This window comes from Musa acuminata, chromosome BXJ1-5, assembly GCF_036884655.1.
Source record: "Musa acuminata AAA Group cultivar baxijiao chromosome BXJ1-5, Cavendish_Baxijiao_AAA, whole genome shotgun sequence".
NCBI classification, from domain to species: domain Eukaryota; kingdom Viridiplantae; phylum Streptophyta; class Magnoliopsida; order Zingiberales; family Musaceae; genus Musa; species Musa acuminata.
Genome location: NC_088331.1, coordinates 43,751,015 through 43,777,843, shown reverse-complemented (window position 1 = coordinate 43,777,843; position 26,829 = coordinate 43,751,015). Strand labels below are relative to the sequence as shown.

The following is a 26,829-nucleotide window of genomic DNA, read 5'->3' as shown; positions in this document are numbered from 1 at the left end:
GAGACAGAGAGAGAGAGAGAGAGAGAAGAAAATGTTAAGTCTTATGAGAATGCATGAAGAGCATCTACACTTGAACTGGGGAGACTTTAGGCTGCATCTGATGTGTTTCTTGTGAGTTCAAATCTATTCCTAAGTAGCCTGGAATTTATGCTTAAGCACTTTTGAACATGTAATTTAAGATGTATTATACTCAGGATATTGTGTTAATAATTTGGATTTGCTTGACCTCTCTATCTTTCCATTTGGAAGAAAACATTGATCTAGTTGACACAAATCAGCCATGGTGAAGTTATGTTTGCATTATCCATATCAACTCTGCAGACTGAGAGGAACACAGTATATTTAGCTATTATGTGTGATGATAAGTATAGGATTCGATCATGGAAAGGTGCTCTGTGGTACCAACGTCTTCTCTGGCCCTGCATCACCATTATTTTGTGGTCCAAGGGAGAGAGACACACCATGGGAGCTCTGCTTCCCAGCATGCAAGTGCCCAGCTCAACCTTCATGGAATTCGGAGGATGGTTTAGAATCGTTTTCAGACATGGTGATAAATCCTCGTACCTCCACCAGATGACAAAATTGTGGGTTTCTGAGGTTATCTGCTGCGAGTGGATTCCTTTGCAAGCTATTTGTAGATGAAATGCACTGGTCTTTAATGCGTGTAGGCACAGACGATAAAGCAGCAACAACCACGTATCACATAGTTCTTCGGCACAGTAATAGTTTGGTGATGCTAGTTTTATTCACCTACCAAGTCCAGAACCGTGTCTCACAAACCTAAGAGTATGACAGTTCATGGTGTTCATCTGTAACATTTTCTAATGAGAGAATCTATTACTTTAGGTAGTTCTTGCGTTCGTTGTGCTTCTGCCCTTCTCATGATCTTCCCAGGTGACACCACAGACTCTGCTGGAATCTCCCCTGCCTCTTCTTCTAGCAATAAGAAGAAGCAGAATATTAACTTGTGATTGCTGAAACTGCATAATTCCTAATGAACTTTTCTGACGGCCATTAGATCTTTTCGAGTCCTTCAGGGATTGCTGCTATCATCAACCAATCTATCCATTTGCAGGAAGTGCAAGGCGATTCTAAATGAGATGTGAACCAATATCAACGAGAACCAGAAGCCAAGTGTTGATACGACTGTCACCTGTAGCTCTCGAATGCCTCCACCATCCTCTCTGCACTCTCCATCTGCATGCACAAACAGTATCCGCAGCAGGCTTTCCTCCCCTTCCATCCACCGCAAAGCTCTTCAGAGGAATGCGGAGGAAATGGGGACGAGCAGGTCAAGGATATGGCTGGCTGGGCTCCGACGACGCGGCCCGGATCGACAGGCGACCCGGCCCCAGCGTCTCGACCATCTCATATGCACGCATCTTGTCGCAAGTCACGGTTCCGAAGTGCCGAACGAACGGCCTCGATCGACGGTCAAACCATAAAACACGACTCGATCGCAGTTTAATGCATGCCTCTCAGAACGCTCACGACTTGATATCGGCTGAGCACGATTCCTGGAGTTCCGCACGGACGGCCTGGATCGAAGTTGCACGCATCTTACCGCAAGTCTCTCGAAATCTGCCTACTCCGCAAGCCCAGAACGGACGGCCTGGATCGACGGGCGACACCGTCTCAATATCGGCTACGCACGATTTCCGGGGTCCCCGACGGACGGCTGTGATCGACAGGCAGCGCAGCGCGTCTCGTCCATCAGAGGGCCAGGAATCACAAAGCAGACCGCCCGACGCCTCACACGCATCCTCTCGGCAAATCCTCTTTCTCCTCTCCGTCTCTCTCTTTCTTGACTCTCTCCATCTCAACTCCAACCAATCCAATCTCGAGTGTCCTTTGGGGGCAGAAAAATCCCGTTCCGTTCGTGGAAAGCGCGTCTTCCTCGGCCACTCGTATTCCCTACTCTGGTCTAAATTTTGCGCGGCTCAACCGCGACCCAAACCCGACAACCCGATAGCCGGCCGGCAGCGCTGCGCCCGGAATCTTCTTCCTCTCCTCCTCCCCTTTCCTCTCCTCTCATGGGTGACATGACTTCGATTTGTTCAGGTCGGTGTAGCTTCCTCCTCTTCTTCAACTTTGCCTTGTGTCCTTCTTCGATTGCCTATGTTTATCTTGGTTTGAAATCAAGAATACAGGGTTTTCTTATGTAGTTTTTCTACTGCATGGATTGGTAGTGCTGTTTGATTCCAAGATTTGAGACCTCTTGAGCTTTCTTTGAAGTGCTGTTTGATTCCAAGATTTGAGACCTCTTGAGCTTTCTTTGAGTGTCGGGTTTTGCTGTGTGACAGCAACCTGGCAGTGAAATATTGCGTTAATGTAATAGGTTTCTTTTTCCTTAATAAAAGTTGATTTATTGTAAGATTAAGATTGTTGGTATATGAATCCTCTCAAAAAGGAGGCTTCTTTACTTCGAGGGAGAGAAAAACCTCCAAACTATCAACTAAGGGACAAACTAACGTAAACTAAGATATAATGCAATTAATTCTATTGCATAGCAAGGACAATATATGCATCCAACGAAAATTACACTAAACAATATCACTATTACTTTCTAGAGCACAATCCAAATGCCAGTAACATTTTATGGCTCTTGCAAATCAATTGAATCCAAGACCGAACTCTAGGGACTCCCTGATATATCAACTAAATTAAAGAATAGCTTATGTAGAAAAATTATAAAAATAAAAAAATAAGAAGTTTCTTTTCTATAGCTGCTCCTTGTTGGTCCAAGTTTTGGTGAACTTCTAAATTCCTTAGGAATTTATGTAGTGACTCTTATCCAAATCCTACAGGCTCTAGAGTCTAGACTATTGCAGCTGAACGTAGTTTTGTGCCATACATCATCTTCTCATATTCATTGAATAGAAAAATGTAGAAACAGAATATGGTAATAATCAAGTGTCATCTTCTCATATTCATTGAATAGAAATAGGTAGAAACAGAATATGGTAATAATCAAGTGCCAAACTTGGCATCCACAAAGAACGTTTCAGAAAGTTCTTGGAGGGCCAAGATCAAAAGATGACTGGGAGGATCTGTACTGTCAAAGATTCGTCAGTGTCAACTCATCCATGGGTGATACGCCTGAGGTGCATGTAACACATCAAATCACATCCTTCTCTCTCCCAGCTCTTTCTTTTTTTCTGTCAACTCATGGATTAAGGGTGGAGCGAAAGTTTTCTGCTGCTGTTGTTTGCAATACTAATCTAATTTTGCAGAGATCTGAAGTTGAGAGATTCGATGCATCCTTTTTCGCCCTTCCTTTCACTGGTAACATGATTTAGTTATCATGAGATTGGTGGCTGCCTTCCCTCTTCTTGACTTTTGTATTATGTAATCTTTCTGTTGTTTTTCATATATTTTAGTCCAGTTTCATGAACACAAGGCTTTGATGAACCTTTGTTGCATGAATTATAATTTGTATTTAATTCTAAGATTAAAAACTACATTTTTCAAGTATTGAGATTTGTTGTGTCATAATGTTCAGAGTTTAACGAGTTGCACTAGGTGAAAACTTCTTGTTAAGGATCTCTATGGCTTTTTCCTTTCTCAATCAAGGTTGGATTGCCCACTGATTGACATGCATGGAGTCTAAACTGATGATCGAGTTAATAAGGGGGTTGTTGTTGGAAAGGCCACCTTCCTGGCATCAAATTGGTGGCACATGCTGCCATAACCTCAATCAGGCTTTTGCAGATGTTGTAACCACATTAATCATGCAGTATTGTGTTTTAAATCACTAGAACTGATTGATCTTTCCTTCTTTTGAATTTTGCAATAAAGATGTTTCAATTATGTACTGCTGAAGTATATTGCTTTTGGATTTTAATTTGTGAAGAATTATTATCCCAAAATTTGTAGGTTTATTTGACACATGCATCATGGTGCAACCCGCTTGGATATTGCATGATTTCTCTGATTTTTCAAATTAAAATCACAGGAGTATAATTTTTTGTTATTTCGCTGTGTCAAATTGATATTGTTGTAAAGCAGGAAGTACAGAGTACTCTTTCTAGGAGTAATGAGTACAAGCACCTCTGGAGACACAATTGAGGAACATGGAACTCCCATTGACGAGGAGAAGAAGAGAGTCCAATGCAAGTACTGTGCGAAGGAGGTTGGAGGCTTTAGCCGTCTCAAGCACCACCTGGCTGCTGTTGGGAGTGACGTGACTGCATGCATTAAAGTTCCAGCTGTTGTAAAGGTTGGGATGAGGAATGCCTTGCTTGAGAAGAAGAAAGAACGACTACTCAAGGAGGTTGGGAGAATAGAACATCCTGAGCTTCCATTGAAGAGGAAATTTTCTCCTGCATCCGGTGAACAGCGATGTTGCCAGCCTAAATTAACCCCTATGACTGGTTCAATTGAGGGCAATGGAGGAACAGAGATTAGTGTGGGTGAGAGCTCGAGCATAAATAACTTTTGTCCTAAACAATCCCTTGAGAAGGGAATGAATACTTTGGATCCTCACTCAGCTGAAACTGTAAATCATAGCACCCCCAGATCATTCATTGGAGAAAACATTTACAAAGTAATCAAGGAAGAAGCGAAGGACGAACCAGCATGGCATGCAGCGAGGTGTATCGGTAGGTTCTTTTTTGAGGCTGGCATTGATACTGCCAATATCAAGTTACCTTCTTTTCAGGGGATGGTCGATGCTGTCATTGGCTGTGGGACTGGGTACAAGGTTCCAACCTATGATGAATTGAAGGGAATGATCCTTCATGAGGAGACAACTGAAGTTCTTAAGCATGTGGAGGATGTGAAGCAGTCTTGGGGACGAACTGGGTGTAGCATCTTGCTAGATGGTTGGATTGATCAAAAGGGCAGAAGCCTAATAATTTTTCTAGTGAATTGCCCCCTAGGCACAATTTTTCTGAGATCTGTAGATGCATCCAATGCTGTTGAAGACCCTGACACATTGTTCTTGTTGATCTGTGATGCCATTGAAGAGGTGGGAGTTGAGTATGTTGTTCAAGTGGTTGCTCATGAGACATCAGATTGTATGGAGGCTACTGGAAAGAGAATTATGGAAAAGTACCGAACCATTTTTTGGACACTCTGTGCAGACTATTGTATAAATATCATTTTAGAGAAAATTCAAGCGCTTGATTATGTTAATAAGTTACTAAGTGATGCTAAGGCCATTACAAGATTTATTTATAGTAATGCCTTGACACTGAAACTAATGAAAGAACACATGCGAGGAAATGATCTTGTTCGAACCTCCAACTTAGAATCAGTGGCACCTTTTGTTACATTGCAGAACATGGTAGCTGAGAGAGAGAATTTACTCAGCATCTTCAACTCTCCAATATGGGATACCTCCGATTTGGCTTCTAATACAAAGGGTAAAAACATATCTAAGTTGGTACAAAATTCTTCATTTTGGGTTGCTGCAGTTGATGTCTTGAAGGTCACAAATCCACTTATTGGTATCTTGCACCAGATCAGCGGGAGGGATAGATCTCCAATGGGATTTTTGTATGATTCCATTGATTGTGCAAAAGAACTAATTAAAAAGAATTTGGGAGGTGAAGAAGCAAGATATAGTCATATTTGGTCTTTAATAGATGATATATGGGATAACTATCTCCACAGCCCCCTTCATTCTGCAGCATATTTTTTGAATCCAAGTCTCTTTTACTCGAGTGATTTCTATGTTGATGCTGAAGTCACTAATGGAGTACTGTACTGCATTGTGAAAATGACTAAGGACCAACGGGACCAAGAGCTGGTAGTTCTCCAACTCGATGAGTATAGAGAAGCTAAAGGTGAATTTTCTGGGGAGGCAGCAGTTGGTCAAAGAACAAAAGTTTCACCAGGTAGAGAAATATATCATCATTTAATATTTTTTTCTCAGATATCATGATAACTTGTCATAGTCCATTCCTGCAACTGCCACTTCCTTTCTAAGTATGCTACATAAATCATAGAAAACCAGAACTTATCATAATTAGTACATGCCTTCAGCTGTCATTTCTTTTCTTAAGTGTGCTATATGGAAAATCATTAACATGAACAGAGGAATGTATGGTACTTAATGAACTTTTTCACAATATCCTATATTGTTTCGTACAGAAACAAGGTCTTCCAATCAAATTGTGTTTTCTGGTAAAATGACTGTAACAAGACAAAAAGAAAATACAAAGCAGCTCATAGTGCTAGAAGCTTTTAAAATAAACTACAGAATCTCTTCAAGAGACAACCTATGGATCAACCTTTGTGTTATTTAGAGAATTTATTTACTCAAAATGCTGTAGCATACTGGAATCAGAAAAACAATTTTTTGATCGAGTTTAACTTGTGATGATGGAAGGCCATTTATCCTTTAGAGAAGCTCATCAAGATTAATTTCTGATAGTGCCTATATAGTGATATGAAGGGCTGGTGGTTTAAAAGGTCATTTATTCAAAGTACCTAGATTTATTCTCTAGAGGACATTTAGTGGATTTGGTAAGGGAATATGTAAGACAAAATATGGTCATAATAATCAAACCATGAAGGTTTCTGCATTTATTTAGTGATCTAGGAGATAAGCAACATCATGAAGGGAAGTATTCTTGAAAAGAAGACACATCAGACATCTGAAGGAGTAGAAGAGTCAAGGTAAACTTACATGACAACAATGAACATACTGCATATTTGAGTGAATCTAGCTTAGGAATGTCCATTGGGCATGATAGGAAATAAACAAGAAAGAATTGTAATGAGAAAATTGATCAATTAGGATCTCCCAAGTGCATATATAGCTTCACCGCTCAACACTGTTACTAAAGGTGTTCAGCAAATATAGAAACAAATAGACTTCACAGATAACATGTCATATATCACGACATAATTGTGGGAATGCAAGTGACTTGTAAGTTGTATGTTCAAAAATTGATCCTCAACTGGAGGGAGTTTTCTTATATACGTACACAAGGAGATGAATGTTAATATGCATTAAGAATGGATTGTAACAAGGCCCTATGTTGTTTGTGAATATTTTGGTAAAGATCATTGGAAATATTTTTTTGAATTTATCGGAGTTAGTGAGTGCAATATATTAGAGCACCTAGTTCTCAAAGTAATAAAATAAACTTAATTTGGCATCAGAAATATTGGACTTCCAGATTGAACACCTTTGGAAGACAATGTATGCTTGAACTGCATTCTAGTGTAGAACTGCATGTATGGATGACAGAAGTTATACCACTGTTCAGGAAGTTAATTATGATGTAAATAAAGAACTGGCAATTGTTGATTTGAAGCTAAGGATGTAACTTCTTCTGGCATGCCTTGTGTTGGTACTGTGCATGGGTAGGACACCTTTCGTATATGACACAAGTGTGGTATGGTCCGAGCAGAACTTATTGAAACTCAAATCCACAATTGGAAAATTATTAGCTCATCGCAAGAGTACTCGACGCAATCCAGATCATTTCAACTGACCAATCCGTCTTGGTCACTGAAAATTCCATGACAGAGAATCTAAATGTTTAGGTGCATGCTGGCCATGAATGATCCACTTGTCTTCTTTTCAGTAATCACATGATATGTTTGACATGTACTGGATTCAATGACAATTGTCTGATGACTAAAGAAGCATTAGTTGACTAAAATTGTTGCCTTCACTCTTGCAATTAATTTAATGACTAGGACTGAGTTCTTTTCATTCAGCAATCACCCTCAAACTTTATTATCAAGTTTACCAAGTAAATTGACAGCTTCATGTTTTCCTGATGTAGTGATCAATTGTTGACTACCGCAAGAACTGTTAAAGAAGATAGACAATCTTTGTTACTTAGATAGGCCTGACATTGCTTTCCTCTTATATTATTCTTTCTTTCTCTCTCAAAATTGCAGACATGTGGTGGTCACTGCATGGATGTCAATGCCCTGAACTACAAAGACTTGCAGTTAAAATCCTAAGCCAGAATTGTTATGGTCCGTCGAGGTACATGCTAAGGAAGGCTATATCTGAGCAGCTACATGCCGAGGCAAGGAATCTCATGGAACAACAGCAGTTTCGTGATCTGGAGTTCGTCCATTACAATCGTCATCTGTGGCTTTCACCGTCCAGCTTGAAGCAAGAGGTCGAGTTTGTACAAGAAGACCTGAAACCCTCGGAAGAATGGATTGTAGATAACAACTGATGGCTTCAATCAACTCCTTTAAGACTTGTAGTGCTCATAGAGCTGGGCTGGTAGTCAGCAACAGTTTCCCTCAACCCCTTGTCATTTCATGCCTTTAAATGTGTCCATAGTTTACCATCTCAGATCTTGCATGTACATCTGGTTGCTAGATTACTTGGTAGGTAAGTTAGTTATATACATTTCAGAGTGCAACCATATTGCTTATAGTCTTTCTGGTTAGGTATTACAACTATTAACAACAGATGATTTCCAGACTATTGTCCTTGTCAATTTGCATTCTTTTTCTTTTGAGGGTGATGGAGGCTTTTCTTAAAAGGGATTTGATTTGATTTTTCGGAGCATCGCTTTCGTTCTCATATGGATGTGAAAACTGTCTTATAAATATATGGATTGATTTATGCTTAGTTTTTCTCATATATAATGGTCAGACCCATCATGATAATGAGAAATTATGGATAGCCAGTGCAAACAATTTTTCTCCTATGAGTAGAAGGATGATATCTGTTTATCAATATGAAATTTTGACTTATCCCTATAAACAACTGAAGTCTCAATACATTCATTGCGCATTTAAGGCATGGAAATGGAATTCATGGCAATTGGTTGGCAATCTCACAATATTATACAAAGCTCTAAGACTGTTCTATATTGAATACATATATTAATATATATATATATATATATATATATATCGCCTCCAGCTTGATTAGCAGCCATGAGCGGCGTTCTAACAAGCAGGAGCAAAGAGAAAGTCATCTCCGAACAGGTAGACGAGACGCTCCACGGCCCAGCTAGGTTCCGAGGCCGCCGAGGCGCTGGCCGACGGCAGACACGCCGGCTCACTCAGCAGCGGCGCACGGCACAGCGGGCACGTCAGGTGCTTATCGTGGTCGAGCCATCGGTCGAGGCACGCCTTGTGGAAGACATGCGCGCAGTTCCTGAGCTCCCAAACGCGGTCCCGTGTCCGCATCTCGCTCAGGCACACCGCGCACGTCGTGACCCCCTCCGCCGCCGCCCCGGTGAGCGCGCCGTAGGATGAGACGTGAAGGCTGTCTCTCACGGCCTGTGCTGCCACGCAGTGACGATCACTGGCCTCTGCTCCTGCAACTTCATTGGCAGAAGGTGAGGAAGCTGGCCACCAGCAGCAGCAAGGCAGGAACAGCCACCGGACTACGAGGGACAACAGAACGGCACACTCTGAGATGAGGCGAGGCACGAGGAGACTCAAACAATAGCACTCCATTGAGATGCTCATCTCTCTTACTACGTTATGTCGATGCACAGAGGAGAGGGAAAGGGGTGGGGGGGAGAGTGAAGGAGGCCACAAGGGCACATTTAAATGTGAGGTAGATGATGATGGTGGGCTGTGAAAAGAGATCAGCGAGGGATGCTTTCTCTCCTTTACTTTCCTTGCTGTCTTCCATCTTTTAGGAATAGAGATAAAGGCAAGACATGCCACTTTTCTTAGCTTTTAAGAACACTTAGAATCTCTCTACTACAAGCAGACTGCATTAAGCATGATGAAAGAAAGATCCTCTTTACTGGGCATCAATGGTGCACACTTGCATTTCTGTTCTTGTCCAAATGGAGTGAATCAAACCACAATGCTAGAAGTGTCGGAAGTGGATCTGAAGCTTTACACCTCATCTGCTAAACTGGAAAGTTAGAACTATAGATTCAGAGGGCCAGACAAAATCCAGTTCTTCCCATGTGGCAGCAACACAATAGCGTAGGCAAAGCAAGCATGAAAGAAGAGATCAAACAGTTGAAAGGGGCAAGGAGATCTTATCAGCTGTATCTTGTCACGTAGGTAATCTCTATCAAAATCTAGAGATGCATAAGAGGAAGAATCAAATCTTAATGAAGATTTCTTCTCATACTATGATTTTTTATTTTCCTTCTTATCACATTGCCTAAAATAATGTGCAAGTGCAACAGACGGTGGTTTCTTATCTGAGAACCTAAAACCACAGTCACCATCACTGTCTTCGATCAATAACAAGAACCCTACTTCTTATAGTCTTATGTTACACAAGATAGAACCATTGTCATCTCATCTCTGTAACGGAAGAATTGGGCGGCTTAGGAATTGTCATTTGTTATGTCATGTTGATATTGTGCTTGGCACCTTCTTAATATAGACTCCAAAATCGTCTCCTTTCCATTCCTTCCGCGTGTGGAAGGAAGAGAGGTCGCAGCCAATAATAGATACCGTGAAATAATAGGAGCGGTGGACATTGCACCTCGGGCGACCAGTGGTCGGAGATGGCACTCTAACAGAGCCTTAAATCCATCGAGTAGCACCCGCTGTTCATGAAAAAAGGGAGTCCCCCGCTCCTTCTGTACTCTTCTGCGGCCGTCGTCCACCGGCGGCCTCAGATGTGGGTTACGGTACGCCTCGAGACAGGTTGAGGATCAAAGCAGGTGCGCAGAGCAGCGGACCAGATGAAGAATAACACTGTGGTGCATCAGCTGCTGCAAGTGTCATCGTCGTCGTCGTCGTCGTCGGAGGGTGAGACGGAGGAAGGGGCGGTGGCCAGGATCGAAGAGTCCCCGCCGAACTGGAACGTCGCAGGAGGGGTCAGAACTGGCCTCAGTATCAACAAGAGGAGGCTGCTGTCTAAGCAGCTGTCGATGCGGGAGACGAGAATTGAAGCCAAGTGGGAGAAGAGGAGGAGTCAGATACACCAAAAGAGGTGCGTAATCGAGAGAGGAGTCGTCGGAGAAGGAGGAGGAGGAGACGAGGCGGCGGCGGCGGCCGAGAGCAGTGAAAGGAGATTGAATGGAAAGACAAGGGGCTTGACCGACGAGGATCTCGACGAGTTGAGGGGATCTATAGATCTCGGATTCGGCTTCAACGAAGAGGAAGGTGGTCAAGACCTCTGCGACACTCTCCCCGCCCTCAACCTCTACTTCGCCGTCAACCGCCAGCTCTCCGACCCCAAGATCCAGTTATCACCGAGCCCGGCCTCCACCCCGACGGCCACCTCCTCCTCATCCACTCTGTGTGGCCTCCCAAGCCCGCGGAGCCCGAACGAGCAGTCGGATTCTTGGAAGATCTGCAATCCAGGTGCTGTAATCCCCATCCTCCTTATCATTGTATGCTTAGTTGGAGCATTACCAACTCGTCCTCCGGTGTGTCAGCAGAGAACTTACCACTGATGGATCTTCTTGTTGGCTGGGATGTGATCTTTTCTGTGGCAGGAGACAGTCCGCAGCACGTGAAAACAAGATTGAGGCACTGGGCACAGGCAGTGGCTTGTTCTCTGAGGCAGAGCTGCTGATGGTAAACTACACAAGTTCGACCAGAAAGGAGAAGAAGCAGGGATCCTCCGAGTGAAGAAGCCTCATGTCTTCTGTATATAACTGGTCCTCTTTGTTTTCACGGAACAAAGATTTGGACTACGTAGAGAGATGGAGGAGGGAGGAGGGAGGAGGGAGGGAGGGAGGGAGGCAGGTGGTTCATGGGGAGGCTGGGTTTTCTTTTTCTTACTGTAGTAGACACTCCAGCTTATACTGTTCTTCAGCATGAATCATCAGCAGCAGTAGCAGCAGCTGCAAGGTGTACTGTAATTAGCAAACTAATGAGGTTTGATAGTTATTCTCCATCTTGATTTTTGGAACTTTACCATTGTGATTTGATGCGGTTTTTGCTACTTCCAATCTTGTTGCTCGTCACGTTGTCACAGTGCATGAACTCAAAGTTCATTCTGTACATCAATACTATTGTATATTGTCTTGGTTTTAATTATCATTCAGTTCATTCTTTTCTTGGAGTGACAAATCATCTGTCATTCAACAATATAAACTAAATATTTAATGTTATCAAAGAACAGTTATTCAGAAAGAGGAGAGAGAGAGAGAGAGATCAGACAAATAAGGAGTAGGTAAAGAAGGAACTGCAAAGTGCATGGCTGTTCTTAGCCTGAAACTAGCAGCAAAAACTATGAGGCACACAAATGCCCAGCTCGTCCCTTGTGGAACTGGACAAAAGGAGATCGGCAAGAACGAATCGACGAGAAAGACTAACAAAGAAAGAGATGAACGCCGTGAAGCCCATACTGCAACTACGCTCAGCTTTGTTTAGTCATCTTCGTGGATATACCAGCAGAGGAGCATGGTGACACAGCGGCGCGCGATGTAGATCCTCGCCTGCAGCTCCTTGACGAGCGACCCTCTTCCTCCCTTCTCCGACCGACGAGCGGCGTTCTTCCGTGCCGCCATGATATCTGTGTACATATGATGAACTGAAGCCTAGGCCTTTGCCTTGTGCATGTGAGAGCAACACGCAGGAAGCTGATGCCCCATACATGCAACATTGGCTTACGGTTGAGTTGGCTTCTAAACATGAAGAGCTCGCGCGAGGAAATGCATGGAAGCGTGGACATGGATTTGCTTAGATGAAAGCTTGGCATGGTGGGAATTGTTTGGGTTCTTGGAATAAGGAAGCCTGTAAAGCTTGGCATGATGGGAATTGACTGAGAGCTCTAAACGTGTATTTTGCATGGGAAATATAAATATAATATGAAACAATTTTGCCTTGTCATCACGCACAAGACTCTTAAGGAAGACGAACCGGGCCTAATCAAATTGGGCCTAATTTTGGGCTTGGTTTAATCTATCAACGAACGAGCCGGATTCGAACCGTAAAGCAGGCCGAGAACGAGCGGCTCGCGAACGACAAGCCCAGGTGACAGCTCTCCTCTCGTTTCCTCTTCACCCTCTCTCGTTTCCACTAGCTCGTCGTCCGCCTCCTTCCCAGTTCCCCGGACGCTGTCAGCGGAGGCGGCAACGCTGTCGCCCCTCGATTCTTCGGTCGGCCTCTTCCGCGTGGTCTCCGCCCCCTCGAGCCCCACCGGTGGTAAGAACCCTAGATCGACTTCCAGTTCCTCTTCCGCCAGTAAGTTCTGGCTGTGTTCTGTGGGGTTACGCCTTGGAATCTTGAAGTCTTGGGGTTTGCTGAACTCGTTCTTATTGACAAAGAGTTAGGTGTTGGATTTATGTGAGTCGACGATGTTTGATTGAGTTATATTTTGCTTGCCAATTGTATGTGCAAATTATAGTTTTAGGTTTCAACATCATGGGAATGATCATGCTAGCTTATATGTTGAGTTGTTTGATTGTTAGGTTTTCTTGTGGGTATTAGGTGTCTGGGGATACTCCATTTTGGCGCATGTGTTTCTTCCGTTTTCTGCATTATAAATGAAAACACAAGTGTAAATTCTTTTATGGTTAAGTTTCCATCTAGCTATGCCAAAAAAATTCTATCCGAGTCCAACACATGCTCCCTAAGAACATTTGGGGTATCTATTTGAACCCGTTAGGTGACAGATTATGAGTCTTAAGGATTCTGGAACTTTGACCTTGCATGGTTTCCTCTCTTGTTTTTCTCCCCCACAACCGCACTCCAGTATGAATGAAATTCTAGTAATCCTTAAACTATCAAGCTTAGTATGATGGTGATGATCTTGTATGTATTTCGTTTGTACCTTTTCAGGTGGATTTAAAAAACCTCACAAACTAAATTGGGTTACAGGTGTGGTTTTGGCTGTATTGACAGCATAACTGGAGAAATAAAATTTCAGTCCTGACCTTTATGAATTCCATATCACATTAGGATTCATGGTGATTTGGCTTTTCTTGCTTGCATATGTGATCCAAATTCCTAAGAGACAAACGAAATACCTACTTTATCACATTGTTGTATTAGAAAACATAGTCTGATCCAAATTATGAACTTTTGAAAGCAACTCTAAAATCAACTTAGTCAATTTACCTTTTACCTCAAATAACGGACGACACCACCTTATCTATACTACTCCCACTAGGGATTAAAGAATTTTACTCCTGATATTAGGATACAGTATGCTAATTCTCCTCTAATTAGGAGTACCAACTTATTATATGTGGGCTACTACATGATGGGCTAACCATTTTTCTAAAAGTGCTCTTTCTTATATTGTCATTACTTATTTTTGGATAGAGCTCAGATGGAGTTTATGATCATTGGTTGGCTTGATTAACTAGATTACTCCTGAGAAAATGCTTGATGATTGGAGGATAAACCTTTTGGTATCAGTCTATAAGAATACTACATATTCATAGTTCTTTAACTACTAGTGATTGGAGAATGAACATGGATTCATAATATACAACTAGCCAAAAGAAAAAAATTAAAACACAAGATGTGTACATCTGAAAATCAGTTTGTCTTCATGCTAAGAATGTCAACAATTGTAACTATTTATTTTTGAGGCATTAATGTTGACTATTGAGCTGAGATATCAACAACCAAAATTTGTAATTGGACCTTTGATTGAGCTGATATTCATGTTAAGTTTTCTATATCATCTAATAATACAACAAATATTTGAATGTACATTGTGATACATAAGTACGTGTACGCCAATTGGTTCCATGGTGATAGATAGTTCAACTCAAAATTTTGGACAGTATAATCCTAAAAATTTCCTGAAGAAAAATTCTGTTGTGAGGAGTCGCTGCAAAATTGTATCGGTGCATCATTTTTTAAAAAGAAGAAGAAATCAATGAACCTTTCTATCTGTATTTAAATACTTTCCACAGGCCAATGTGAATAAAAAAACTGAAAATTTCTTGGTTGTTATCTACTTGCTTTCATTTTCAGGATATCCAAATTTGTGACTTTATATTTATGTGTCGAATTAAGGATTTTTCAAAAAAAAATTTCTTAGTATCAACCATTGGTCTCATAATAATTTAATTCTTATCAAGTAATGGAAATTCTGTGCAGGTGCATAAACGATGATGGCAATGCATACTTCAGCCTTAACATTTTATACTGAAACTATGTGTACTCCACCATCAAAATACTCTAGATCAAGATTTTTTCATGCGTCTTTTATGCAAAGATGTGTTTTTGCTCATGAAGAAAGGATTTATCCTTGCATTTGTTTCCTCAAGCTAGCTGCACCATCAGCTAATAACCCCAGGTTAGTCACATTGTGACATGAAATGTTTAGTGTGTATGGAAAGGGCTTTATGAATTCTATTATTGACTATATATGCTAGTTTTTACTTGAGGTTTTATTTTAGATCTTATATGTCATTCGTTTTATCTTGGTTCTGCTTACTTAGTAAGGGTTATGTGCTAGTTTAACTAATTAGAAGCATTATGTTGCTTATGCACCTAATGCTTACTTCATAAGTAATAATTTTTTTAGTATATTCTCATAAGATGTGTCCTATTTCTTCTGTCTTTTATCATGATTTGATTTGCTCTTAATTTATAAAACCTGCATGGACCCATGATTCTACACTATCTTTTAAGGTTTTCATATTAAATTTTACTTAATCTTAGAAGCATATAGATGTCAAGATTTCATTTCAACTTTTAACATATATTACTGCCTCAAATTCCATCATTCCATAGGCAACCCTATCAAGTTGATCATATTAACCCATTTCTAAACTTTGAAAGTCTCTACCCTTGCCCATTTTGCATCCGTAGTAGTTATGGTTATAGGACAACAGTAAAACTTATAATTATTTCTTAGATGCTTATATTGTTGCATCCTTGATGTAGTTGTTTTTATAATAAATTATTATAAAATCCAAGGAAAGAAATTAGGTACTAAAGATGGTAAAAAAGATATATATCAAATTGCTAAGGCCATGGAAAGAAAATATAAGGATTTAGATAATATTGGATGCATTAAAGACAAAGATCAAATAATACTTGTTAATGATAACGAGATTAAGGAAAGATGAAAAAATATTTTTATAAATTATTTAATGAATATTCCATACAGGATTTAGATTTAATGATAAATAATAGTGGTAGATTTAATAATCATATATTTATTCATAAAATTAGAGATAATGAAGTAAAAGACGCATTAAAGAAGATAAAAATAACTAAGAATGTGGGGCTAATGGTATCCCTATTGAGGTGTGAAAAGTTTAGGGGACAAGAGAGTTGTTTGGTTAACTAGTTTATTTAACAAGATAATGAGATTCAGAATGATGCTTGATGAATGGAAAAAAAGTTTTTTAGTGCCAATTTACAAAAACAAGGGTGACATACAAAATTGTTCAAATTATAAAGGAATTAAAATCATGAGTCAGGGTTTTATAAAAGAAAGGTGTATGTATCTACTAATTATATTGATATTATTAAAGATATGTATAATAATGTATCTTCTAGTGCTAGAACCATAGGGAGTGTGTCTAGTGAGTTTCTTATTAGCATAGGATTACACCAAGGATCCGCATTAAGTCCATTTTCACATTGATAATGGAAGAACCTACTAGTCACTTACATGATTGACCTCCATGGTGTATGTTATTTACTAATGATATTGTCATAATTAATGAGAGCCTAAGTGAAATTAATTATAAACTTGAACAATGGAGGCAAGCTTTAGAAACTAAAGGTTTTAGATTAAGTATGACTAAAACTAAATATATAAAATACAATATTAGTGATTTTAGAAATAGACAAGAGAATATAGTTAAACTAGATGGATAAGAAATCTCCTTAAATAAAAGTTTTATATATTTTGGATCAATTATTCAACACAATTGAGAGATCGATGAAGATATTATCATAAAGTAAACGTAAGATGGTTAAAATGATAAGAGGCGTGAGGAGTCTTGTGTGATCATCGGAAACCTTTGAGATTAAAAGAAAAATTTTATAAGGCAGTTATGAGACCAACAGTGCATTATGAATCCGAGTGTTGGGTAGCTAAGAAAAAACATATACAAAAAATTTGTATTGCCAAGATAAGAATATTTAGATGAATGTGTCAAGTTACTAAGAAAGATAGTAAAGGAAATACTTTTATTTATGAACAACTATGAATCATTTCGACAGAGGATTAGATGAGAGAAAATTATTTAAGATGGTATGAGTATGTATTGAGAAGACCTCCGGATACGGTAGCTAGAAGAAGTAAAATAATTAATGATAGTGGTGCGAGAAGAGGTAGAGAAAGATCTAAAAAGACCTTAATAGAAACTATAAATAAAGATTTAAGTATTTTGAATTGATTTAAGTATTCTGAACTTCACTAAAGATATGATTTTTTATAAATCTCAATAGCAGCAAAAGATCCATGTAGTCGACCCCAAATAGTTAGAAACATATGGCTTTATTGTTGTTTTTGTTTGGTACAAGAAATAAAAAAAATCTTGCTTCTTATTCAGTATTCTGGATTAAAAATGTTAAATTAATACTGTGTTGCATACAAATGACAGAAAAGCAAGGATGTCTATAACTCTGTATTGTCAACATGAATCATCAAGGATATATGGTGTTTGAATTTTGATGTTGCAAATGAATACATGGATAACCTACAGGTGTTACCAAAATATGCCTGTTAGACATGAATATTCAAGATTATCTGATATGTTGAGGATGGTCCCATTTGCGGTTTTATGATTTGCTTTTTGAGTTTGGAGAAGATGGGAATATTTGGAAATAGTTTTAAATCGTTCAATTTCTTATACTCTTTTAGATGCATCTGGGGTGCCTAAGGTTTCATGTTATGAATACTAGAATATGTTAGCCATCCTTGCACTGCCTTGCTCTGGTACCAGCTTGATACTGTGCTTAGTGGACACAATCAAGCTTTTCTGCATTTCTGACATAAAATAATCTAGAAGATATCTTTGTGAAAAAATTGTAGCATTTACATGTAAGATGATCTTAATGTTCTTAGATGTGGTTCATATACCATATCTCTTTATAAATATGCAGTCATCTGCAGAATATAAATATGCAATCATCTGCATTCTGAGAAGGAGACCCAAGGGTTGTTGGAATATTAGATATTTCAGGTGTTTCATTCACCTTTTTTGTTTTTCTGTTATTGGAGTATTGAGGAAAATGAAGTAGCATTTAACTGAATGAAGAACTGTGCAATAGAGCAAGTTTCTTATTAATTTGCAAGTTCCTAGTTAGGGGATTTTAGTGCCATGAGCAAGTATCTTGAGGAAGTTACTGTTCTTTCTGACTAAAGTCTAGCTAGATATTATTCTCACAGATGTACTTTCCCCTTTATGATAACACTCCTAATACTATATAATTTTTTTTAAATGAAGGAGGATGAGCTGGGCTGCAAGCAGTATGGCAGATGGCAACAGATCAAACGCATCTGAAAGCAGCACAAATCCAACAACCCGTTTGGTCAGAACCATTCAATCTTTCCAAACAAAGTTGAATACTCGGATCAAGCAGTTGAAGAAGGGCCTGTCGGTTAAAGTTCTCTTCTTCTTGGTGGGATTCTATTGTGCTACAGCATTTGCCACTGTCATTGGACAAACTGGCGACTGGGACATTCTTTCTGCAGGCTTGGCCGTTGTTGTAGTTGAGGGGATTGGTGCCCTCATGTACAGGGCTTCTCTTCCTTATGCCAACAAAATAAGGAATATAGTTACTGTCTTTAATTACTGGAAGGCAGGGCTTTCCTTGGGCTTGTTCTTGGATGCATTTAAATATGAAATTGATTCGTTCTTCGAGTCATGTAAACCAATGAATATTGAAATAGATATATTTCCTCCATTTTGGTAAATGCATTATTTTAGTGCATGCATTTGTACATTTGAGGAGTCACTTAGAATTATATTTTTATAAAAAATTACTTGACGATTATGTCTAGAGAAGGGAAAGGATTTTGGTGCTTTGTTGTGTAATAGTTGCATTTGACCGTTTCTTCTATCTCAGATCTTCACATAGGAGTATTATCGATAGGTAAGGGCCAATAGTTATCTTGATTCTTGCCTAAGGTTGAATTTTTGATTAATTCTGTCTCAAACTAATTGCAGTTATTTCTGGAGAAGCCCTCAGGCCCAACTGAATTTTAGTTTCCCTTCAGCATCGATGAGGTGTGATGGAGTCCAAAGTTTCCACTCCAAAATGCAGATGGAAAACAAGTCCTACAACTCATAGTAAGCAATCTTACTCTGATGTGTATGAGTGTATCATGTCCAGTCCCAGCATGCAAAATACTTTCACTGGTCATACTTTGTGGAGCTTGTACATAACATTGCAATCATGATGTATCCTCTTGAAAATTCTTTTGAAAATTTTAATTGTTTTTTCCTGGGCTTTTGGTTGTGTTTTTGTTGGTGAAACTACTTCGTGGTAGGCATTCTTTGTTGTCTGTTGTAACTTCTGGTTCAGTTGCTTGTCCATGATCAAGTACAACAGCAGCTGAGCAATCCTGTTCAAAGAGCAGAGAAAAGAAGTTAAGAAATATTTGGGATGTCCTCTTTCTTGCATATATACTTGGAACATTTGGACAAGAGCTTGGTGCTGGATTTCTTGATTCCAAACAGTTCTCAATTCCTTGCATGGAGATGGCTCTGAGGATCTTTAAAGGCTGATCCTACTGGAGAGTCTTAGCATTATTTTGGGATATCTGAAGCACTTGTATCATTCTAATCTACAGGGATCTTTTGTTTCTTGTTGTTTAATTTGTCTTCTGACTGAGGAATTTTGTTTAAAGTGATGTATGAATCTTTTGTACATTATTTTTATAATAGATCACTACTAACCCTCAGTCTGTTGTCTCAGAAAGAAAATTGTCTTCTGCAGGGATCAGAAAATGCATCATGGAAGAGAATGTTATAAGATGATTTGGATGAGAAGAATGCCATCAGTGTTCCCACCTCCATGATAGGCTGTCCTCGTTACTATTCAAAGCTGGGGCAAGGCGCTAAGCATTTTTTGACATCACATCTCCATCAGGTACAAGGTTGATCCGGTTAGTAATATCCCCAGTTTCAGTAGAGTAATTGAACATAACAGAAAATCTGGATGCTAAGCTTTCTCATTTCTTTTTAGTTTTGCCTGTGGATTTAGTAGATATAAACTTTCAAAAACACTTTTTGAATCTGGCACCCTTCAACTTTATCATTTATTAGTTGTGAAACATTGAAACTTCCATACATGATCCACCATAGAGTCTTGCATATCAGAACATCTACACAGAATCAAGATGGTACCAAAGAAATACCGATCGTAGTTACTTAGTTTTACATTTTAGTACTACCTGTCACTGGAAACTGTCATCATATAATACTTCTCGCAACTGTGGAGAAGTTGTGATAACATTTAAGAAAGTGGCTTCTGACTATTGGTCAATACTGATGATGAGCAGTGGTTGTATCTTGGTCCTTCATCACACCCCTCAAATTATTTCTCCTGTTCTGTCTCTATAACAGCTGATACCCTTCACTTGATCTTGGTCATATTCCTCACAACTAATCTTTGTGATCGATTCTGGTGAAGGATAACTATATCTTGGTCTTTCTTTGTACTTCTCAAAAATTCTTTCTCCGTTTCTTGATGATGAATGGTGACTATATCTTGGTCCTGCATCATATCCCTCGCATACAACCCCTCTTTCATCTCTGTAACATATTATACCCATGACTTGTATCTTGGTTTAGTTGAATGGCTTGTTTGATTGGCCATCTTTGTCAAGAGATGATGTCAAAACATGTCTGTGGATGGATAAACGAAGTGTAGGCAGTATATTGCATATTGAAATGCGTGGTTTTTGTATTTACAAATCACATAGTGGTGTCATGTTGTGTTGGATATATTTGTCTGTATGATAGTCATCCAATAAAAGATTGGAGAACAGTTTGACTTTTATGTCACCAAATCAGCTAATTATTAATCATGTAGTTCTGTTGAGGTTTGTGACTATACCCTTTCTTACTTTTTTTTTTATATGTTTAATGTGATAATTCATCGTTGTTTGGGAGATCTATTCTTTCATATATTAGATTTTGTTATCCACCAACTATCATATTCCGAATCTCCTTTCTACTTGTCTAAATAGGAGCCACAGGAGAACATATAAATCCAATGCCTTCTGTAGACTGAAGAAGTTATTGTTTACTGAATCTAAAGAAGTACCCCTCCTTTTCTTAGAACTTAACCCACCACCTTCAAAGGTTGTACAGTTGACTTCTTTGAAAGAAATTTGTACTAACTGGTACAGCACTATTTGCAGTCTGTGATTCATCTAAAAGCAGAGATTATTGTTATTATCTAATTTCAAGTAATGCTCTCTACTATGTGGTATTCATGTCCAGTTGACCTAAAACTTGAGGTTGGCAACACCAGCCTTGCACATTCCATGTGGACACTTGCATGAGGCTGTGAATTCTTGTGCTGGCAAAAAAACCAATGAGTTTAATGGCACTATTTGCATCTTCTTTTTGATAAGTTTAATTTGCTCTTTTCTTAACTCCTTTTCTTTTATCTGTAGCAATTTTTTCTTCATTATCTTACTGAAATATGACTCAGAAGCTTAAACTGTTCATTTTTATTGTATTGATTTAAAATGAATGAGAAGACAAAAGACTTTTTTTTTCTCTGGAAGTATATTATTGTAAATCTGAGACACAAACACAAGGACTTCTTACAAGAATACTGAGGGAAAAATGAAAAAGGACTGCAAACATCCTGTAAACTTTATAGTTGATTTTTCTTGTTTTTCATGTGGAATGATGAATGATTGCATCATCTCTATGATACCATAATTGCTTAATATATAAGATGGCATTGAAAGCCCAACACACCACAGACTGCCATCCTACTTACAGGCTTTTATGAGCCCAAATATACCTCCATCAATCTTTGCTTGGAAACCATATCTCTCACCTACTTGCAAAGAAAGATGCAAACATTATGATTTTAATGCTGAGGTAAGACTCCTACAAGGATCAGTATTAGGTTCTGACATTTAAAAGATGTTAAATGACTGGGTAGGAACATTAGAACTTGTTAAAAATTTTAAATTAAGATCATATATCATCTGCAGTTTTAAGCATTTAGATCCAATGACATTCATAAGAAATCTAACATGTTAGGGTGAATAGGTTGGGTTGGGTTGGGTCATTTGCCATCCATGCTCAAGGGAGTGTTAAGAATATAAATCAAGATCATATCGTATCTATGAGATTAATCTCTTAGATACAATGATACTGATAGAAAAAGCTAAAGAAGACTGTATTTAAAGCCAGCCATATGGCAATCTCTTCAGATCTATCCAACAACTCAATGTTGTAACGCCGATGTAGATAACTAAAGCATCACTTGAGATCCAACTCCAACTGCTAGGGAAAGAGAAGACTCCTCTGATCTCTCTAATCCTTTAAGGTGTTCTTGTTCGTGCCCTTGAGGAACCGGGCTCGGAGTTCGGCCACGTCGACGTCGCCGACCCGGTTCTCCGGCATCCAGTTCCCGGTCTTTGGGTCCCTCATCCAAAAGACCTTCTCCTCCCTCGTCGCTGCTCGCGACTCACCTTCCGCCGCCGGCACACGTGATACCGCTGCTGCCACCGTGGCATGTGACCGCCGGCTGAGGAATACAAAGAAGAACAGGAACAGGAAGCGTGAGTTCTGTTGGAGGAGTCGGGGTGGTCATGGAGTTCGATAACCGGAGAAGTGAAGCTGGAGGTCTCACCTGAGAAGAAGGATGGCGTTCGTGGGAACACGAGACATTGCGAGAGGGTGGCGCTGAGACTTGAGACGGAGGTGTTTAAGGTGGTGGTGTTTTAAGTAGAGAGGATGGAAGTGGAGAGAAGGAGATCAGTGGAGTTGCCGGCCTTTGTTTGGTTTGCATGTTAGTATAAGGAATAATCTTTTCCTTATCTCCTCTTATCCAAACTTAATTGTTTTCTGTTCTGCATCTTTTATTTTGGGATGAGATATGCTCGATTCTTTTCCAACCCTGTGATCATATCCATTGCATTTCTTTTGTTTGGGACTCTTCCATTTTATTTCAGCTATATATATATATGTATATATACATATATATATATGTATATATACATATATATATGTATATATATATATACATATATATATGTATATATATATATACATACATATACATATATATACATACATATACATACATATACACATATATACATACATATATATATGAGAGAGAGAGAGAGAGAGAGAGAGACAGCCAGCTTGGAAAGATTTATCTTCTCAACTAGAAGGAATTTGATTCACAGTTTTCTTAATCATACATGAACCTTAAAAAAAATCTCTATTCATCCAAAAGTGAGCATTGGTAGTTTCCATTACAAAAGCAGGATCAGACAAGGATATATTCAAAACTTTAGTTGATATGGCTCTGCTTTAGTCTTCCATGAACTTGGATTTGATCTGCTTTCATTCATATATGGACACAAACATGAAATATCTAAAATATGCACATCTTCTCCCTATGAGCATCAACATATTCTGTTTTACATTCTTTGGAAAAGGGGAGAATCAAGTTCTTAGTTTGCCTATGCAAGAAGTTGGTAAAAGAGGATAAGATACATAAGAAACTAGGCTTCTTTGTTCCTTCCATCTTTTTCATTTTTACAGTGGTGAAAAGACTTGTGTTAGACTTTCCAACATTTGACCACAGTTGACTTCATCTGTCAAAAACACAGTAGATGTTTTCTGCTGTAGAATCTCATCTCCAGGTTGATCATGGAGTATATGTTGTTGTCCTCTTTGTGTCATACAAAACCCATTTTGAGACCTGATTACAGCCTTGTTTTGTTATGGATGCTAAAGACCATTTGTTTGAAGCTCACATTATATTTATAATACCTAAAAACTTAGGTATGGAGAATCTGGTTTATAATACCTAAAGAAAACTTGGATCATTCTTTTCCTTTTTTTTTTAGTATTCCTTTAGGTCCACTTCTAAATATTGTGCATAAATTTCTCTCATCACCAGTCATCTGAACAAGTTGTTTAATGATCTTTCTTCATGTTCTCATGCCAGGACTACCCTTCTCAGTGTTATTTGCTTTGATGCAGTTAGGTAGATGTATGCATATGAGATCATGCATCTGATGGATTGGCATGAGATGCACATCTGCCTTTTAGGCACCACTAGATTCACATACCCCACAAGATGCTGAAACACCACACAGTTCCTTCTTCCTCTCTTATCACATCTTGGGCAAATTGAAGAAGGGACCAGATTCATCATCTACTGGTAAACTGATATCAATAAATTTTTTCTGGATCTCCAGATTCATTCTGATTCCCTCGTTTCTTATCGTTTTTCAGTGATCGGCAATGATCGGCCTCCATAAAATTTTAGTCCAGTTTGTTCCAACAATTAGGATCTGAATCAATTTCCAATTCAGCAAGAAGGATTAATCCATGCTTTGGCCAGATGCTTAAGCCTAACTATATATGTGTCTTTCCATAGTAAGCTTCACAGGTTGTTGACATATATGTTTGAAGTGATTGGCAAGAAAAAGTTGGTAAACCATCTTTCAGTAGGACAAAGCTGCACATATGAATTCATGGTTAGTCCAATAATAACTTTCATTTCTGGGCTAGTATAGGGTCTTTATATGGACTCTAGCCTAAAAATGATCCAGCCTGAAAAGTATCAGAAACATATTTACAACCTATTATGTGCTGTTCAGACTGAAATTTATAAAGGTAAAAGTTACATAAATGGATGAACAGAAGATTACAGCAGCTGGAGTTACATAGATTGACTACAATTTAGGATGTAGAGGATTTCAAATCTGGAACAGAGGGTAAAGATTACAGGAGATCACAGCAGTTTGTTATCAGTGAAAAGATATTTGGGGGTCACATGATAAGATGAATGTCTACATCCCAGCCAAGCTTACTGCAGCATATGATAGATACTAGAAAAATACTGATGATGGTTTCTTAGAAAAATCTGAAGAAAACTTACATTTTTTATTGCCATTTCCTTTAGTGCATAATACATCTACATAGTCATGAAAGACACTAATAATAACTTTTCAATCTAGTAAAAAATTATCATGTCTTTTCCTAGGATATAGCAGTCTTGTGACACCAAAGCAATGATTTGTCATTGCTCAATTTACACCATTTAGGCATGAGAAACTCTCATCTCACCACCCTTCAGTAGCCTACAAACAAATAAAAAAGAAAGGAATGAAAAGAAATTGAACTTTTAGTACTAACCACAGCATATTGATATATATATATATATATATATATAATGTCTTTTTCTTGAAAACATTATCTTGCCAAACCATATCATTGGTGCTGTTGTTAGGAAGTCACATCATTTTTTGGATTATATAGGAGGTCATAGTAATTTTTGTCTGAAAAAGATAGATAGATAGATAGATTTAGTTGGACATACTCCTAAAAATAATCATATATCCAAACTATGGTGTATTTTACACATATGCCTTTCCAACCAATTTTTTAGTAAAAAAAAAAAACCTTTTTCTTTTTCTTGTTAACTTGTCATAAATCATTGAAACCCTTGTTTTTTGTACTGATACATTTGACATCTTTGAATGCCATAGATCACCAATTGTTCAGGCCCAATGCAACAAAGGAATAAAACTGAGCTCATGGAATCTTATTTATACTTCCAAGATATATGAATACTTATTTATGCTTCCAAGATACTTGGGAAAGCCATATCTTACACTGAGACAAGAACATCTTGCTGCAGGTGCAATCCACAGGAGACAGGAATAGTGCTACTCTCTTTTGTTTTGTTCCACTGCTGACAGTGATGGATCAGATCATATAAATGAAAAGTTCGAGAGAGAAGAGTGTGACAAAGAAGCAGAAAGCTTCAAATTATGCTTTCATTCATGCCTTGTGAAATGGAATTGCTGTCTTCACACTTGTTTCTTTGTGAATTGAAAGCAGTAAATGGACTGTTCATATTAAAGGTGTTAATGGGGAAGAAAAATTGATTGTTGCTAGGTTTCTATGAGGAGGTTTTCAATTTTGGATATCGCATCCTTACGGATACCAATATCGATCCAAATCATACTAGTATCAAGTTTCAAAAAAATCAAAAAAAAATTTTACTTGCTCGATCGATCGATCGAAAACTAAAGATCATATTAAGCACATGTCACATGATCTTTTGCGGTCCTAAGTGAGTCTTGTATCCATGTCTCGGCTTGCTATAGCTGCAGACAAAAAATCCACTTCAAAGCTGCATAGATATCTATAATGCCATGTGAAAGAGGTGATGAATTGTTGTGTCGGACACCCAAGTGGTGTGTGTGGTCTCTATGTATCCACCGTTCCTCCCAACACTCGTCCCATTTCTCCCTTGCCAAGATGCTCTCAAGAAACAAGAGCAACTCCCACCAAGGTGAGGATGGTGGTGAGACTACAGTGAGCGTAGTAGGAGGGAGGTGCGTGAGACATCATCCATCGGAAGGCCTTCGCATTCTCATACACCACAAGGAGCAAGCAACCAATGTTGTGATCAAAGCCAAGATGATGATGATGATGATGACACGCAAGCTTGTGTCTCAGGCTTGCCATCTTCCCAAGGGTTTGCCGGAGTTGGACTTCCTCAAGAGCTGCTTCCTGTGCAGAAGAGAGCTAAGCCCTTGCAAGGATGTTTACATGTACAGGTAACTTCCTTTCTCTTCATTTTCACTCTCAGTAGTAAGTGGTCAACAAACTTGTTTGTGCTTCTTTTCCTCCTCCTCCTTCCCCTCTTTTCTATGATATATCTATCAAGTGGATTCGAATCAGCATATAAACATGCATGTAAGTATGTGAGATCAATAATAAACATTCCTTGGATTCTACATGTGAGGTCACTTCATGTCAAGAACAGGTGGCTTCTCAGATTAAGCATCATGATGGTACATCTTCG

The 26,829-nt window shown here is 38.9% G+C and overlaps 4 protein-coding genes across 4 annotated transcripts; 3 read left to right on the top strand and 1 right to left on the bottom strand.

Annotated features, from left to right (window-relative positions):
• Positions 1–1,745: 1,745 nt before the first annotated feature.
• Positions 1,746–8,410, top strand: LOC135674446 (uncharacterized). Its single transcript, XM_065184295.1, has 3 exons — positions 1,746–2,061; positions 4,009–5,840; positions 7,864–8,410. The coding sequence occupies exons 2-3, from the start codon at positions 4,037–4,039 to the stop codon at positions 8,151–8,153; spliced, it is 2,094 nt and encodes a 697-aa protein (XP_065040367.1). The 5' UTR covers positions 1,746–2,061; positions 4,009–4,036; the 3' UTR covers positions 8,154–8,410.
• Positions 8,411–8,880: 470 nt separating this feature from the next.
• Positions 8,881–9,408, bottom strand: LOC135673995 (E3 ubiquitin-protein ligase Os03g0188200-like). The gene has a single exon (XM_065183403.1). The coding sequence runs from the start codon at positions 9,406–9,408 to the stop codon at positions 8,881–8,883; it is 528 nt and encodes a 175-aa protein (XP_065039475.1).
• Positions 9,409–10,598: 1,190 nt separating this feature from the next.
• Positions 10,599–11,437, top strand: LOC135673994 (uncharacterized). The gene is made up of 2 exons (XM_065183402.1): positions 10,599–11,223; positions 11,358–11,437. The coding sequence occupies exons 1-2, from the start codon at positions 10,599–10,601 to the stop codon at positions 11,435–11,437; spliced, it is 705 nt and encodes a 234-aa protein (XP_065039474.1).
• Positions 11,438–12,859: 1,422 nt separating this feature from the next.
• LOC135584901 (ycf20-like protein) lies at positions 12,860–18,736 on the top strand. Its single transcript, XM_065185403.1, has 3 exons — positions 12,860–13,014; positions 14,926–15,124; positions 18,240–18,736. The coding sequence occupies exons 2-3, from the start codon at positions 14,937–14,939 to the stop codon at positions 18,706–18,708; spliced, it is 657 nt and encodes a 218-aa protein (XP_065041475.1). The 5' UTR covers positions 12,860–13,014; positions 14,926–14,936; the 3' UTR covers positions 18,709–18,736.
• Positions 18,737–26,829: the final 8,093 nt, after the last annotated feature.